The 17,852-nt window shown below is 40.6% G+C and overlaps 2 protein-coding genes across 3 annotated transcripts; both read right to left on the bottom strand.

Annotated features, from left to right (window-relative positions):
- Positions 1–267: 267 nt before the first annotated feature.
- On the bottom strand, positions 268–9,527 carry LOC109038691 (alpha-tocopherol transfer protein). 2 transcript variants are annotated; one of them, XM_072301895.1, is made up of 5 exons: positions 9,162–9,527; positions 8,048–8,274; positions 4,424–4,733; positions 2,908–3,346; positions 268–1,336 (listed from the first exon to the last, which is right to left on the bottom strand). In XM_072301895.1, the coding sequence occupies exons 3-5, from the start codon at positions 4,703–4,705 to the stop codon at positions 1,194–1,196; spliced, it is 864 nt and encodes a 287-aa protein (XP_072157996.1). In that variant the 5' UTR covers positions 4,706–4,733; positions 8,048–8,274; positions 9,162–9,527; the 3' UTR covers positions 268–1,193. The 2 variants fall into 2 exon arrangements, with proteins under 2 accessions (XP_072157996.1, XP_018909396.2); XM_019053851.2 differs by lacking the exon at positions 8,048–8,274 and having other exon boundaries at positions 9,162–9,526.
- A 1,157-nt stretch (positions 9,528–10,684) lies between these two features.
- LOC109038601 (retinol-binding protein pinta-like) lies at positions 10,685–15,966 on the bottom strand. The gene is made up of 2 exons (XM_019053704.2): positions 15,240–15,966; positions 10,685–10,824 (listed from the first exon to the last, which is right to left on the bottom strand). Exons 1-2 carry the CDS (start codon positions 15,964–15,966, stop codon positions 10,685–10,687), a joined length of 867 nt encoding a protein of 288 aa, XP_018909249.2.
- Positions 15,967–17,852: the final 1,886 nt, after the last annotated feature.

Here is a 17,852-nt window from a genome sequence, read left to right as displayed (position 1 = left end):
TTAGTACCAATTTTTACAAGCTTACAACAGAGAGACATCAGATTATTTTAGTTTCATAGATACAAGCCTCAGATGTTTCATGTTTGCGTGAAATGAATCTTCAAAGACATGTCATAATCAAATCTAATCGAATTAATCGATAAATCAAAATTTCAATTTGCTATAGAGCAGCAATTTATTATCATCGCTTCTTACCGGGCGTAGATGCAATTACAGATTTTCAGTAAATAAATTATCTAGAGAGGGGAAAAATAACAAGGCCGAAAGTTTCACATGCATTCTTTTTGTATTTTTTCATCAATTCATTTTTTATTCTTTGAATAAGTTTACTATGATATTAAAGTCTAGTTTTGTAAAAAATCACAGTTATAACGTGCAAAAACATATAGCGAGGTTGCGTCGTGAACTGAACAGTCAGCGCGAGGGTGATTCTAAAACACCATCTGCTGGAATAACAGTTTTATCGAGTTTAGTAGAAAGGAACTAAAGTGCAGTAAGATCGAACCAAAAAAAGGACTGGATTGTTATTACTCCATGAGACTTAATTTTAGCTGTAAAAGTTAACGCCGCTTTCAAATTCACAATATTTTTGCTCGACTTTGAATTTTTGACAGAAGAAAACCAATGAGCCTAGTCAAGCTCAAAACCACTCCTAATTATTTTTTTAGAATTAATTAGGATTTAGATTCTTTAAGAAATTGATGTGATGGTTCTTTTTAAGTTTTAATCCAGTTGCTAATCTGTTGATCAAAAGATAATTTTTGGATTTATGATGTTAAAAAAAGAAAAATCCGTGTAAATCACGTTAGCTTTTGTGCGACAGGTTTTTACATTCAAAATATGTTGGAGAAACACCACGGAATCAACTCCGAAAATAAGTCCGCAGTGAATATCTCATCGAAGGACACGACAATGTGACAGAATGATGTGACGTTCGGGGATTTTTGGAAATACATTTTCCGACCTTCCATAAAAATATAAATCCACGAGAGTATTATGCGTTGCACATTGCGCATAACGCCCGAGGCGCGCGAAGCTTCTCGGGGGTTGGACCGCATAGCGACCAGGAGGCGTACCCCCTAGTGTCTTAAAATGGGTCTCATCAATGGGTCATTGTTGTGAACTGTTCTCAAAATTCAAATATCACCCAACGATCGATCGACAGTCAAATCATTCTCATAAGTACTGAATCTTTAATCCACTTCGAGCCTACGGAAGGAGCCCTTTAATTCCTCGATTTGGCTATCGTCTTTTCTCCGCAAGGTTTCATTCGAGCAGATATCGTCTTGCTGCATGAACCACTTTCTGTGCTTTTCCAACAACTGCTGAGTGTGTTCTGAAATATAAACACATCGCTTTTGAGAAGTGCATGGAGAAAAAAACGATGAGATTTTGGGGTATGCTGAAGGTCGTTCCAGAAAGAGCTCATTTTTCCAAGGATTCTCCATTTCGACGGTGAAACTACCAGACCACGTATCTCGTTTTCGGTGTTTAATAATCTCCGCTCCCATTTTATTTTTTTGAAGGAGTCTTCAACGTCGCAAATCGAGATACGTGGTCTGGTAGGTTTACCATCGACTTGGACTACATTGTTTTTAAGAGAGGTTTAAGGAGACCTTTGATATGGAGGGTCTAATTTTACTAAACTTGAGTGAGATTAAATGGAATAACTTCGGAACCAAATCCTGAAAATGGACTATAATAATTTGCCATTGAAAAATATTAAAAATACAACAGATGACTTAGCTCCCATAATACTCAGCGTGTGATTGTGGCACAAGACCTGCGTCACACTATCAAAACTAGCCATCAATATATCGAGGTCAGGAGTTGTGATTGGCTTATTCGATGACTTTGATCAATCACAGCACTTGACCTTGACCTTGACATTTTGATGAAGTATTTTGATAGTGTGATACAGGCTTATAGGTACTAAACCATGCCCCCCTAGAGTACCTGTATAGCGAGAGTATAGACAGATGTGAAACTCCGAAAATCCATCAGGCCTTCACCGATGCCTCCGCGAATAAAGTCAGGGCCCAGAAATGCAGCCAACTTATGAATTTCAATTATCCAGAACGATTTATTAATACAATGGACCACTAGACAAGGTACGAATTTAAGCGATCTGATACATGTTTCTTAACCAGAATTTCACATAGGACACGATTCACATAACGGAAATTACTGAAACCAACTCCTAACGAAGATATTAACGTTTTTATTTCACATTGGTTACGAGGAATTTGAACTGCCCGCTCACAAGAAACTCAAAGCTCTACGTGAGTCAAATCGCCCACTACAACGGTTTCAGCAAGCTTCTCAATCGAGCAATGTTCATTTCCCACCATGTGTTGTTCAAGCTATTAGCAATTTGCTATAACTGAGCCAAAGCGTCAAGATTGAGGTTGCCAGATTTTTATATCGCAGAGACTGTCATGATAACGTTTAGCGCGCGATGTTAATCACGTAGAGCATTGAGTTTTCATGAGCGGGTGGTTTGAATTCACGCATCAAGAATCATTAAATATCTTCGGAAGGAGTTAATTTCGGTAATTTTCGTTGTGTGCATCGTGCTTTACGTAAAATTTTGGTTAAGAATCATGTATCAGAATGCTGAAATTCGTACCTTCTCTAGTGGTCCAGTGTTACGAACCATCGTTTATAAAGCATGTATTTGACTTAGTTTTTGCATAAATTTACTCATTTTTGTGGAAGAACGCTCATTTATGTACTTTCTTAGCCATCTCCGTTAGAATTGGAATCCACAGACTGGCAGTGAACTTTAGTGCGTCAGAAGTTGGTCAGAAGGGTGGCTGCACTTTTGGGCCCTAAGCTCTCCATGAAGCGATCTGTCCATACTCTCGCTACACAGATACTCTATGTCCCCCCCCCCCCCAATCTTACCTTCCAGTTGAGAGAGGCTGCTTCCTCTGCCGCCGAAATCCGAGCACAGGACGTCCATATCAATCTCTTCCCCGAAGCTGAGGCTGCCCGGCTTGTGGGTGTAGATCCGGTCTCCGAGTTTCTGGGAGAAGTACCTCTTGAGCACGTCGGTCATGAGGTGCACCGTCGCAGGGGCGTTGATGAGGTGGATGGCCCTGACCCTCTCCGAGTAGGCCTTGTCGTAGATCTCCGCCATGGGCCCGGCCCCGAGGGCCGTCTTGAGGATGTGCTGGGCCTGGATCCCGTTGCAGTCCACGAAGGACATGAAGTTGTTGAGGTCGGGATACTCGACGAGCAGGGCGTCCGTCAGCATGAATATCCGCTTCGTGAAGTCGACCATGTTCAGAAGGTCCGGATCCCCGAATTTGTAGTAGTATATCATGCCGCCGGTTTTTGTCACCTGCATTAAATAGGTCTATATGAGTGCATGTGACCGACGATGTGTGTTGAGGATGACTTATTTCGTTGATGGTCATACAGGGACAAATTCTTACCCGTTCTAATTTTTCACAATTGAACCGCGCTTGGCAGGAAGGAACCAAGGCACATCAGCTATTGCCAAATTTAACCAAGCGAGTTAATTTTTTACGAGAGAACGTTTGTGCAGATTCCTTCGAAAATTGTAAGGAATTTTCTTCGTACTAGCTGGGCAGGAAATTTAATACAATTGGCCCAGATAACCGTTTTCATGTGAAAAAGTAAATTGCCCAGTTAAATTTGGCAATAGCCGTTATGGCTTAGTTCCTTTCTGCTTAACGCAGTCTAATTTACGATGGTATTCATCATTGTCACTCAATCATAATGTAAACTGTATCCTGATGGAAGGAGCTGTCTAAGGAGCGATAACGAATACGGTCCTAAAAAGCGATCATTGAGAGAGCTGTTAATTTTTTTAAAAACTACTTTTTTAAAATGCAAACTTGAGTCAGTCATTATCCTAGCCCAGTTGAAAAGTATTCCAGTCCTTACTCTGCCAAGTAAAGTAGGGATATGTAGCATTAAAGTAAACGTGGACGTATTTCTGCTATAAGGAACTGTAGACGAGTGGGACGGTTTGGGAGTGCTCTGGAAAGGTGGATAGGTGGAAAACAATGTAAAAAAGGGCGTGATTCCCTTTGGTGAGATGGAAAAGCGGTATTTTATATTCTACCAGATGGAACGAAGCGCCAACAGTATGCGGCACTCATGAGCCGTGAACATGGGAAAAGAGCGTTGTGGACAGGGCTCATAAGTTGAAGCGGAATACGGAGTGGAAAGGATATTTTTAAAGATCGCAAACGAGATATGTGGTATGGTAGTTTCACCATCGATATGAAACACGGAGAACTGTTATATGAACATATGTATGCCAAACGGAACTATGTGCATTAAGGCATTAAGGCATGATCCCTGAGACCCATAAGAATACATGGATAACAGGGCTCACGTCATAATGCTCATAGTTCCGTATGGCAGAAATATGTCCATAATATCCTACCTTGTCTGAAACGGCAACCGTAACTGCCTCTCTGGCTTGCAATATTTCCGGAGCTGTGGGGTCACGGTTTTTGTAGATGTGAGGAAGTTTGGTCCGCAAAGTGTATAGGTTTTCCAGTTTGCGCTTGGTTTTTTCGAGGCTGTATTTGTTGGTGTGGAGGTAGGTTTGGAGCCATTTCTCGTCTTCAATTTTCGGCAGGTGCGGCTCCTTCGATATCCAATCCTTCAGGTGTTGCACGTCCTCCCTGATCCTTTCGGCTGAAGGGGTTGGTGCATCATCCATTTCAAGGCGGCAACGAAAAGAGTCCGACCTGTTTAAAAACGGGATGAATAATTATTTCTTTCACAAAATGTCTCGATATGTCAGGGGGATTGACTATACCGATGGATCAAAATATTTTCATCGGGAGAAAAGATAATCTACCAAAGTTTGACGTGTTTATGAAATCGTTCATGAGTAAAACCATTTTTAATATGCCAATTTGAGTAAGGAGCCAAGGCGTCATGTTCACTTCTATTTTATTTAAAATTTTTTTTAAAAAAATAGTTTATTAAGCTTTATAAACAAAATTTTTGAAAATAAAATAAAAGTGAACATAACACCTTGGTTCCTAACTCAAACTGGCAAAGTTTGACGTATTACACTAAAAACAGTGGCAATTTTGCAACACTGTAGTTCCTCCATTTAAATCCTTTCAAGTAATAATGATTTTAGGCGAGGCAATGCACCTCACCAAGAATCGATTGTTTTACATACATATAAATAGATCGTATTCGATAGTGGTTCGATGTATCGTTTGGTTCAAAAGACTAGATGATAACGGCGTCAAACAAAGATTTTAAGATTTCAGTAAGAAAAGCTGAAAATTAGAGAATTCCTTGCAATTTCAATTTTCATTACCATTTTGTACTCATAAGAATTAAATACCCAACACAAGAAATCCGTTCCCTCAGATTACTCTATTGATTTTAAGGCTATGTTTATGTACATGTTAAACTAATCGATACAGTGGCGTGGCGTGAATGATCGATTATCGATGTTTCGCCATTTGAAGCTGTGGTAAAGAATCGATTGTTAAGGCGTTTGTTGCGAACACCCTGTTTATTGATCCTTTTTTATAGGTTTAAATGGTAGATCAATCGATATATCGCAAAGCACGCACCTCGCCACTGAATCGATATCGATACAATCTCACCTATTCGATGAATCGAATACGATCCATTGAGGAAAAACAATGTTGTTAACTTTTAAACATCGCCAATGGCTAAAAGGAATTGAGTATAATTAAATGAATAAAATCGAAAATTGTAACGAAACGCACAACCCTGGTAAAAATTAGCGATAAGAGCTGCGTTTCAAAATACCATAGAAATTCTTATAGCCGGCTAAAGAAGGCTACAGAAAATCATATAGCTGGCTGTAGAATGCGGAAAAAATCGTACGGCCGGGCTATAAGAAGCGATAAAAAATTATGCAGCCGGGCTATAATTCCTATCGCTGGGTTTTACACTTTATCGCCTGGCTGTTACTTTTTCGCCATCGATTATAAAAGGCTATAAGAAATTATGTAGATAAAAGGCTATAAGAAATTATGTAAATAAAAGGCTATAAGAAATTATATAGAAATTCCTGTGCTTTGGAAATCATTAAGTTTGATACGGAACCACCTTAATACGATATTTACAAAACACACGTCATGCTTTCCTTCAATACATATTTTTTTTTCATCAATTAAAACGAGAATAATCCATACAGACAGGATGTGCAAACATTTCAAAATCATGAGTTGAATAACGCTGACTCCGCCAGATTAAATATTAGAGCCTAACACAAAGCGGAGCGGCGACGCACTGGCGCCTACAAACCTAACAGGGATACTTCACGCATTGCGCAACGCGTGAAGTATCCCTGTTAGGTTTGAAGGCGCCAATGCGCGTTTAGTGCTGGCTGCCCGCCTGCCGCACCGCAGCGTGCCACGGCGCTTGAAGCAACTATTTCACATCAGAGGTATTGCATAGTATCATACGAAACTGAAGGCGCCCTAATATATTAGGAATGGAAGGCATCCATCAAAAGTACGCAGCTTTCCTCGCAAAATAAATCAAGATACTACGGCCCAAAAAGAGAGCAGTGGTCCAAAAACTCACTAAGTCCTAGCATCCGTAATTAGTGACGTTTAGCATACAGGGTGATCCAAAAGTCCCTTCCACCCCCTCTAAATTTTTACCTAATCAAGGTCAAGATTTGAAACTTGGGGGATATTCCTAGGTCAAAGGGAGCTACTTTTTGGCCCCCCTAAAATTTTCAGGGGGCCCCCCTCGGGGGGGCAACGGCCCCCAACTTTTAATTTTCAAATGGGAAGACCCCCTTTGTGATAGCTCGTTCGAAAGAGCATAAAAAAAGAAAACTTTTCGCACAAACCCGAGGTCAATATCTCAAACCGTTTCAAAATGGCGGCCGGTTAAAGTTCAAAATGGCCGAAAATTCACACCGGTTATTTATCGATGGATTTGCGCGAAAATCGGTATGTAGGGGTGTTTTGACACGAGAAAAACGAATTTGACATTAGATTTTCAAAAAAAAACAAAATTTCCAAAATGGCCGCCAGTTAAAGTTCAAAATGACCAAAAATTGATTTTTTTAGAAATCTAAGTTCAAATTTGTTTATCTTATGCCAAAATACTCTCAAATTCCAAGCTTTAGGCAAATCCATCAGGAAAAAACCGAGGTGACAATTTTCGGCCAATTTAAACTTTAACCGGCGACCATTTTGGAAATTTTGGTTTTTTTTTTAAAATCTAACGTCAAATTCTTTTTTCTCGTGTCAAAATACCCCTACATACCGATTTTCGCGCAAATCCATCGATAAATAACCGGTGTGAATTTTCGGCCATTTTGAACTTTAACCGGCCGCCATTTTGAAACGGTTTGAGATATTGACCTCGGGTTTGTGCGAAAAGTTTTCTTTTTTTATGCTCTTTCGAACGAGCTATCACAAAGGGGGTCTTCCCATTTGAAAATTAAAAGTTGGGGGCCGTTGCCCCCCCCAAGGGGGCCCCCCTGAAAATTTTAGGGGGGCCAAAAAGTAGCTCCCTTTGACCTAGGAATATCCCCCAAGTTTCAAATCTTTACCTTAATTAGGTAAAAATTTAGAGGGGGTGGAAGGGACTTTTGGATCACCCTGTATACTTTATCGCCTGGCTGTGAGTTGTTTAATCGCCATCGGCTATAAAAGGCTATAAGAAATTGTGTAGCCGGCTATAGAAGCTATTGGAAATCTTACAGCCGGCCGTAGGTCTATGGTATTTTGGAACACAGATTCTACTGCCAATTTTTACCAGGGAAATCCTAATGTGTACGTAGTTCCTTTTGCCATTAAGTTAGTTAGTTAGTCAATTTCTTTATAGACATTCAGTATTGCGTCCACTCAGGAAATATGGAATGAATGTATGGATCTGGATTTTCCGAGAATAACTTCTGAAAAACATTTTAGTACTGTGAGTACTTTATACTTAAAGCCAACATTTTTAGCCAACAATATACCGAAACTATTGACTATAGTGGATATAAGCTTTTGTAAGGAAATATTTGTTTTTTTTTTCTTGAAATTTTGATCGATCTTACCTTCGAAAAATGAACTACAGCTTCTCCGACGTGACCGCCCCAGTCCTTGAAATAAGTCTACATGTTCTCTCGGAAAATCAGGAAAATTAACAGATGCGCATCTCGAGGAAAAATGTTCAAAATATAAGAGGTTACCTAAACGTCTGCCGAATAGGAAACAAGTTCCGTGATGCGCACTCAGTGTACATCCATAAAGATAAGTATCTCAATTACGTAAACAAGTCTTCCTAATTATCAATGAAAATTTAAAATGAAATTATTAATGAAAGTTAGAAGCGGAATTTTGGCTTCTTACTTATTTTTTGTGCATGAATGCACGACTTTAACTTTTCTTGCCCTCTATTAAGCTTGGAGGTCCTCTTCAAGGCATTTAAAAAGGGCCTTCCTCTCATCCAAACGGTTCAAATAACCCCTTTTAAAACAATTTAAAGGGGACCCTTGCAAGTCTCTTAAAATACGTCGGTATAGGCATAGGGCCCGCGCAGGACTTCTTATAAAGGCATATACACATCCAAGAGGCTCCTAAATGGCTGTGTAGTGAAGCCAAGAAAACTTTCTATAAGGATTCAAAGAAGTTTCCGTGGGTCTCTTGAAACAGGTCTTCAAAGAGTTTACATTGAAGTAAAGAAACGGGCAAAAGAGGGACTTCCATCATAGAGGGAAAAAAGGAGGTGTTTGCATTTCGGACATCTTGGAATTTTTTTGATGACGTAGGTCGGCTCAGTGACTTTTATCATCGATTTTCTTGAAAATGATGTAATTTATGGAAAAAAGGAATTTTATAAAAGTGCTTGAAATAGCATCATGAGTTGATTTAAGCAAAATATGGGACATTATGGTCCGTTTTTCATACTCCGAATTCCGGATTTCGCTGGCCAGGTTGCACCGACCTACGTCACAGGGTAAACAAACCTCAAGATGCAAACACCTCCTTTTTTTTCTCTATGGCCTTCCATTTCCCGACTGGCATAATATAGGGCTGACCCGGCCAAAAGGAGTCCCTGCGAGACCCTTTTTGGCCAGACCAGGCGCGGGCGATCGCCCACCGGCTCCCTTTCCCTAGCCAGTCCGCCCTTGTGACCAGATACAAATATTTTTACGTCACAAAACTTACCTTGTATGAAATGTTCGTAGCTTTAGACTACGGCGCGGAGGAACACATTTCAATTAAATTTAAATACATAAGAAGTTAAAAATCATCCTACTAATTTTTTGAAATTCCAACAAAAGAAATAACCCTGGACAAAAAAGCGATTTCTAGCAGATTTTGCATGACAATGCGAGAATTTTTTTTCTTCAAAACCAACTCTTGAAAAATTAGCACATAATTCAAAACACACTCACTGCTTGAGCTGTGCACTTTTTATCCCAAACACTCCTCACTAAAAAAAAGAAAAAAAGAAAAAAAAAGAAAAACACACACACACACTAGTTTTGGAACAACATACTACAATATACGCCGGCTTGCAATTTGCGATCTGTTCACAGTCTTAGATAATGGACTTACACGTTAATCAGACATTAAAATTAACGACGATAGGTCTTGATCGAAGCCTGAATACTATCAGTGATTATTGACATTGCGGATAAGTTTTTAGGGCGCGAGGCAAAAAATTGAGGTAGGGCTAAGCAGGCGTGGTCACGGTCTCGCGAAGTGGATCACCTCCTCGTTTTGGCATAATTTGGCACGCGTTGATGCCACATTAGACGGCGAACCATTCAATTTTACACTGTCAATTCTACTTTATTCATTCAAGCAAAATCTGGCAAATGAAGTGCACTATAAACCGAGAGAATGTATGATGGACTAACATTTTCTAAAACTGTATGATGAACAGTATGAATTTGACTGAGATTACTGGTTACATCAAACGGATTGTTTGCTAAACTTCATGAGTTTGTTAAAAAAATATTTTCAATTTTAACTGTGCAGTTTGACACAAGGGAACTGAGTGACATCGGATATCCCTAAATCTCATCGAACAATATATTTTACCAACAGAAGTGCAGCTTTACAGCTTTGTTTGAAATTTTCTGAATTATTTTGTTCCATACGCAACTTTTTTCGAAATTGTCAAAGGAATCCACACACCTGTTCTCTGGTGATTAAATATTTTCAAGAGAGATTTGGCAGCAGCTGGTGTCACTAACTTGGCTCCTTTTTGCTGTGTGATACTCAGTCGTGTTTATTTTTTCAGAATAAATTGAGCCGGTAGAAGCAAAAATCATGTATCTTGTTGCATGCAAAATCTTGCAATTTTCGTAAATTTATTTTAAATTTCTTACGATCAGTTATTTTACGATTCATTTGAGGACTCCAATGACTTCATTTGGAAAAGTTGCTGAGTATGCGAGACACAGGAGGAGAAGGGATTTTAAACTAATTGCCTCCAAAGGAGGACGAAAAGAGGACATAGCTAGAAAATCATCTTTAAATTATTTTACACACTTTAAAAAAATAGTGGGTATTATAAGACCAAATAATATCTTTTAACAGTTTTCTAAGAACTATTTTTCTTAAATTTTACCTTCCATAAACAGTTTAAGAGATACCATTTACAAAGGTTTCCTTCTTCGTAAATTTGACCACTTTTTTGAGGGTTGTCTTTTGAGGATTGCCAGGGGTACACAAATTTATCAATCTATGTTAAGCCTCCTAAAGGAGCCTCTCATTTCATCAGGATTGTAAGGGCCGGTTTTTATAGATTTATCCGCGCACACGTTGTCTTGCTCAAGGAACCATGCTCTGTGTTTCTCCAGTATTTGTTGGCACTGATCTGAAACGTTCATCAAGGAAATGACTTGAAATGTAAATACTTATTTTTGGTCCGGTTAGAGCATCTATGTAGGGAGACTATGATCGTTCACCGTTTCTGGGCTGCTTCTTGATTGGTCACCACAACGCATCCATCTCTCGGATTTTCGTAAAGTAATGCCCATTTTTCGGAATGTGAAAATTACTGCAGTTTGGAAAACTCTGAATGAGGATCTGAATGATGAAATTCTGAACGTTGGTGCTGGCAGGAAAGTCATACTTATGGGTGATTTGAACAGCAGAACGGGACGACGAGTAAACTGTAAAGTTGTTGGACCGTTTGGGGAGGATGCTGTTAATGATAACGGTGATCGGCTCATCTCAATTTGTTCTCAAACTGAGATGAGAATTTTGAATGGCTTTTTTCAACACAAAGACATCCATAAGTATACCTGGGTCCAGCCAACGCGAGGATTGAAATCCATCATCGATTATGTGATTGTTAAGCACTCTACTAAGCTGAAATTGCAGCAAGTTAGAGTGTGCAGGGGACTCTCCTGCGGCAGTGACCATCATTTCCTCCGAGCAGATATAGCGTTTCCCGTTAAAGGAACTAAGGATGTAGAGCCAGTGCCTGAACAACAGCAGGGACAGGGGATGCAAGAGCGTGAGGTAAGATACAACATCGAAAGTTTGCAGCACCCTAGCGTCAAGGCTCTGTATCGGAAACGCTTGGATGAGAAGTTGGGGGATGGGCTTTCGGGCACCACTGAAGAGCAATATCATTTCATTAAAGATTGTATCCACTCTGCAGCTAAAGAAGCCCTAGGTATTTGCAAAACCAGTAATAAAAAGCAGCATCCTTACTGGTGGGATGAAGAAATTGAAGACGAGATAAATCTCAAGAGGCAAAAACATCTTATATTTCTGTCGTCTAAAAAGGCTGAAGATAAAGTTGCTTACAGGAAAGCTCAGTCTAAAGTTAGGAGCCTCATAACACGGAAGAAGAATGAAGCTTGGGAAAGCAACTGTTCTAGAATTAACACCTACCTAGGGGGGAGAAAAAGTGCTGAGAGCTGGAAGTTAATTAAAGGTTTACGTAGAGACATGAAGCGCGACATCGTTTCTCCGATATCACTTAAAAAACTGGAGGATCATTTTAAAGATCTTTTGACGGAAAGGCGCCCAGAGTTTCGAGACAGCAGCACGGACAACGGAAGAATGAACAACTTGGAGATTCACACTTGTGACATAATTAAAGCGGTTAAAGAGCTAATTAATGATAAAGCGCCGGGTCCTGGCGGGATTCCTGTTGAGTTGGTCAAGTACGGGACTGCCAAGCTCTTTGAGTGCCTCAGGAAACTGATGCAGCAATGCATCAGGGGTGACGAGGTACCAAGGGAGTGGAAGGAGTCCTGGATCAAGGCCATCTACAAAAAGAAGGGAAGGAAGGACGACTGTAACAACTACCGGGGGCTCTCAGTGACCGGGACAATAAGCAAAGTGTACGGGAAGATACTGAAAGCGAAGATCGAGGACGAATGGCAGGATCACGAAGCAGAGGAGCAGGCTGGTTTTAGAGCTGGCAGGTCTACGATAGATCACCTCTTTGTTATTGTCCAGGTCATTGAGAAGAAAATGGCCGTAGCTCAGGAGCTGCATTTAATTTTCGTGGATCTCCAGAAAGCGTATGACAGTGTGCCGTTGGTGAAACTTTGGGAGGCCTTGGAAAAATCGAATTTTAACGGGGGGTTGATTGATGCGGTCAAGCGATTTTATAAAGGGAGTTTTACCAAAATTAAGTATCATGGGGGGTTGTCAGCGGGATTTTATGTGACTAAGGGTTTAAAACAGGGATGTTGTTTGTCGCCAACATTATTTAAAATTTATCTCGAGTGCGTGCTGAAAGAATGGAAAAAGAAATGCTCTGGTATGGGTGTCCCCTTGGGTGATCTCGAAACTCTGTTTACTCTGTGCTTTGCTGATGACCAGGTGGTGGTTGCTCAAGATCAAGATGACGCGGAATACATGATGCGCAAGCTAGTAGAAGAGTATCGGAAGTGGGGTCTGGAAGTCAGCATATCCAAATCTGAGAAGATGACTTTTGGCGGTGATCAGCAAAGCATTGAGTTGGATGATGGGCAGCAGATCAAAGGCTGCGAGCACTTTAAGTACTTGGGAGTGCGGTTGACCCAGGATGGAAGGACGGATCAAGCTATCAGGGAAAGGAACACCTTAGCAAGGAAGGCTATAGCGATGTTAAATGGAATCCTCTGGGATCAGCGGATTTCCAAAGATAACAAGAGGAGGATATACAACGCTGTAGTCAAAAGTATATTAACATACGGATGTGAAGTTTGGCAGCTGAAGAAACGGACACAGGATATGCTAAGAGCAACGGAGATGGATTTCTGGAGAAGGTCAGCAGGAATTTCTAGGAGAGATCGGGTCCGTAATGATAGAGTGCGTCAGATAATGGAAGTCGAAAATGACATCGTGTTCGACGTCATGACCAAACAACTTGTTTGGTATGGTCATGTCAATAGGATGACGGAAGAGAGGCTGCCAAAAAAGATGCTTGATTGGGTTCCTCCTGGGAGGAGACGTAGGGGACGCCCAGTGAGAGGTTGGCGACAGGGGGTGTTAAGTGAGATGAGGGAGTGTCAACTCCCTGATAACCTGTGGGAAGACCGAGCTTTGTGGCGATTAGGTGTCGCAAAGCGCCAAAGAGCGCTATAACAGCGACTCGTATGTATGTATGGAAAACTCTCCGGCAGAACAAGTCACCAATCTAGGTAACATTTTATCAGAGAGCATACAGCATACCGACCAGCAGCGGGGTGATTGTTGAAATTGATAGATAACGCTGCAGGCAAAGAAGACAAAAGGGATATGGAGTTATCCTATTGGTGGAAGCAGGTGGTTACAATGGACGTATGAGATATAGGCAACAGACTAACTAGCGGTAACCTACGATAGAACCTGTAGTTAGTCCATCATTTTCTTTTTTAGTCTATGAGAACCACCCATCTCAACCTATGAGATCCCTCCATACTCTCTATGTCTCCTTTGTCTATAGCTTTGTCTATCAATTTCAAACAATCAGCGGGATCGAGACCCGACCTCGCCAGCGCTCCTGCAGACCAGGAAGACTGTCAAGTTGTGTGTATCGCATCGGCTTGATGAGAGCTATTGGACGTATTTCTATCAAACGGAACTATGTGCATTTAGACATGAGCCCTGAGACCCATAAGGATACACGCATAACGGGGCTCACGTCATAATGCACATAGTCCGTTTAATAGAAATACGTCCAATTGTAGGTTGTTTCTCGTCAGGTGGGTTACCGAGCATTCTGCCGCGTGCTAAGGAAAAACGCCGTATAAACCTTCAGAGGCGTTATCAAATCTCCTTCGGTAAATCACGAACTTTTAGGATAATTTGTAAATATATTTCATCCAATTTTTCGGATAATGTTGATCGCAATTTCAACTTAAGTTCCTGAAAATTTCAAGGAAAACTGGACATATTTATGCTATAAATGGAGCTATGTGTAAGTAAAAAGATGGGGTGTGCTCGTTAGTCAAGGGCCTTAAGAATGAATTAGAATTATAAAGCGCCAGTGACGTCATCAGCGGCGGTGACGGGAACAAGGATCTCAACATCGGGAGGCTTCAACTCATGACCTCTGTCCACGAGGCTCTTGTCACGTGCCCACGGCTCATGAGTGCCGCATTCAGATGGCACATAGTTCCGTTTGATGGAATGTAAAATCCTACTTTCCCATTTCTCCAAAAGGAATCACAGCCACTTTAACATTGTTTCTCATGGAGATTTTTAGAGCTCACCCCATCTTCCCCACTCGTCAATAGTTCCGTTTGACAGAAATACGTCCAAATAACATACGAGCGATTCAGGCAGTCAAAGTTTCAACAGAAAGCGTAAACCTTTCACAACACACAAGATCATTTTACTTGGCCCTTCCAACGGATACATTTCGTTGCCCACCTAATATAAAGAACTACACTTGGACGTATTTCTGCCAAACGGAACTATGGGCATTCAGACATGAGCCCTGCGACCCGTAAGAATACATGCATAACACGGCTCACGTTATGATGCACATAATTCCGTTTGGCAAAAATACGTCCACTTGGCAATGAACCCTATCGTACGTCTAACTCAACGCTTTCCGGAGCTCATCTCTAAGTGGAGTGCATTTTGCAATTTGGAGCTATAAATTCTGACTCATCTAAACACTTATGTGCATAGGGAAGCTAATGTCACATACGTTGTTTTTAAACCGAACCGAAATTTATAGTTCTTAATTGCAAAATGTAGTCCAAGTGTAGTTACACTCTTATGTCAGCCAAGAAACGATTTAGAGGGGCAAAAGTCTCAAAAAGATTCTAAAAAAATTGAGCAGAAAAAACTTACCGTCAACTTCAGCCAAACTTGGGCCATTACCCCCATAATCCCTGACCAGAACCTCGTGATCTAGCGATTCCATGATGAATTCATCCCCCATCGCATGAACCTGAACCCGGTTCCCCATCTTGGCCGGCAGGTAGCGCTTCACTAGCTCCACCATCTTATAAACGAAGGGAGGCGCGTTGATCAAATGAAACGCCTTCACTCTCTCGGTATAGGCGCCATTGAGAATGATCCCGAGCGAACCTACATGTGGCGGCATCTTCAGGATATGCCGGTAATTGAGGTGCTGGCAATCGGTGATCACAATACAGGGCCGAAGTCTGAATTTCTCCAAATGCATAGCGTCCGCTAGCATTAATACCCTCTTCGCGTAGTTTCTCAAATCCAGGGCTTCAGGATCGGCGCTGAATTTGTTGTAGATCATGGTGTACCCGGCGGAGGTTCTCTCGAGGGATATGCACGTCATCAGGGCCTCCCTTGCTTGCTGGAGGGCCGGGGAGCAGGGGTCCCTGTTCTTCATGATGTCGGGGTACTCGTTTTTCAGGGTGTAGTACGCGGCTAACTTCGCTTTGGTCTTCTCTAAACTGAATTTGTTGTTGTAGAAGAATGTTTTCAACCACTCCTCGTCTTCGATGGTCGGGAGGTGGGGCTCTTTCGCCATCCATTCTTTGAGGTGTTTCACACTCTCTTCGATTATGTCCGGGGATGGCTCCAGTTTATCGCAACTCATGGTTTTGGTTCGAGATCCAGGGTAAAGTTACCTGGAAAGTATTGTAGGTGAGCGCGAGCTTTTAAACCTAACTATAACTTAACCTAGGTAAGTTCATTAACTCGAGGTACATAAATGGACCGCGTTAAACGGAGAGGAACCAAGCCACATCAGCTATTGCCAAATTTAATTGGGCAATTTAATTTTTTCCATGAAAATGGTTCTGCTGATTTTCGTGGAAATTGAAGTGAAAATTCTCCATAGTTTGAAGCAACTGCCTTAAAAATTTCAAAGGAATTCGCACAAACGTTCTCTCGTAAAAAATTGTATTGTCCACTAAATTTGGCAATAGCTGATGTGGCTTGGTTCCTTTCTGTTAAATTCGGTCCAAATATTCGAATATTTTGGTTGTAGACTATTATTTAGACTCGTTTTACTGGAAATAATAATATCTCATTTTTTCAAGAACTGCACTTATGCACCTCGTCCTCTAAGCCCCTCATTTACATTTCTTGAAAAGTTACTCTCTTTCGGATTGAAGGTGCTGTTTGTATTAGTGCAAGAATCCGGAACATCTACGGCTCAGATGAGAAAATACGCGTCGTCATAGCAATTTTTGAAAATCTCCGATCCATTTATATTTTTTAAAAGAGAACGAATAAACATAAAAAGAACATTGATTTGTCCACTTTTAAATACCTATAGTAATCGTGAGCGCAGATTTGCAACGGCCCGATTGACGATGATTTGTAAACAACTGAACCTGTATTCAATCAAGAAGTTATACCGAAAATTTTGGATGATCCGTCTCAATTTCAATCTCTGCTGCAGAAAAATAAGTCATATTTGGGCAGCAATTCTCGAAAACTCCTCTAACATGTGGATTTGAGCGTCAGGAATTAAATCACTGGTAAGAGCAAATGGAATTCACAAGATTTTGTGGAAATTTTTGGGTCGTTGTGAAACACTATGAGTTGTTTCGAAAAAATCTTGTGGACGGCATTGATTCAGGTTCCTCTATTTCCACTGAAAAAATTATGGTAAAATCTGCTGTAAGTCTACTTGATTTTTTACACGGAGATGTAATATTTAATGGAAATAAACAGAATTATAGCAGTATTCACCAGAACTCTGGTGATGATTATCATAGTATGGTAAATTCTGTCATAGAGGCTGGTGTTCATTACCGTATTCAGATCACTATGGCAGAGTATGGTAAAATCTACTAAATTTTTCTCAGTGTAAGCTTAAAAGTTTGGGCATAAAGATTTTTTAATTTTAAAACCGGGTGAAGGTGTCAAAAGATGAACATTACTCACCTGCATATAAATCGGGGTAAAGCACAGATTTTTTTAGTTTTTCATTGAAAGCATGGTAAATGCACCAATGCGTTTCTTTGTCACACCAATGCACTCGATGAACTTTATTAAATTAACTCTGCCAGACAGACCCACGTTTTCTACTCAATGTAGAAGAAAGTCGTCTCGTTTCTTTCAAACCTACACGGAAGTAAGAATACCCTCTAGTTTTGCGATGCTTGTAACTAAAAATATTATTTCGTCTAAAATAAACCGATGGATTAGGTAGAATGCGTAATATGGTAAGGATCCTAACGGATACATTACCATAATTAAGCCAGCATGCAATTAGATGCACCGCCATGCAGGTACGTCTATTTGTTACGTGATATTTTTTCGCATTTAATTTCGCAGTTTATTGGTGTCAAATTAAAATGCGGTAAATTTTAAATTCACCGCAGACTTGAACACTTAAAAAAATAAAACACATTTATTTACATGTGAGTTATGAGCATGCAGATTACACCCAGATCACAGATCAACGTGTATATTTAGATAATGGATCTAATAACATTATCAACTTTCAGAGAGATCAAGTATCTCAGTGCT

Source organism: Bemisia tabaci, chromosome 6 (assembly GCF_918797505.1).
Source record: "Bemisia tabaci chromosome 6, PGI_BMITA_v3".
In the NCBI taxonomy this organism is placed as follows: domain Eukaryota; kingdom Metazoa; phylum Arthropoda; class Insecta; order Hemiptera; family Aleyrodidae; genus Bemisia; species Bemisia tabaci.
The sequence above is the reverse complement of the archived record's forward strand: the minus strand, read 5'-3'. Positions and strand labels throughout refer to the sequence as shown.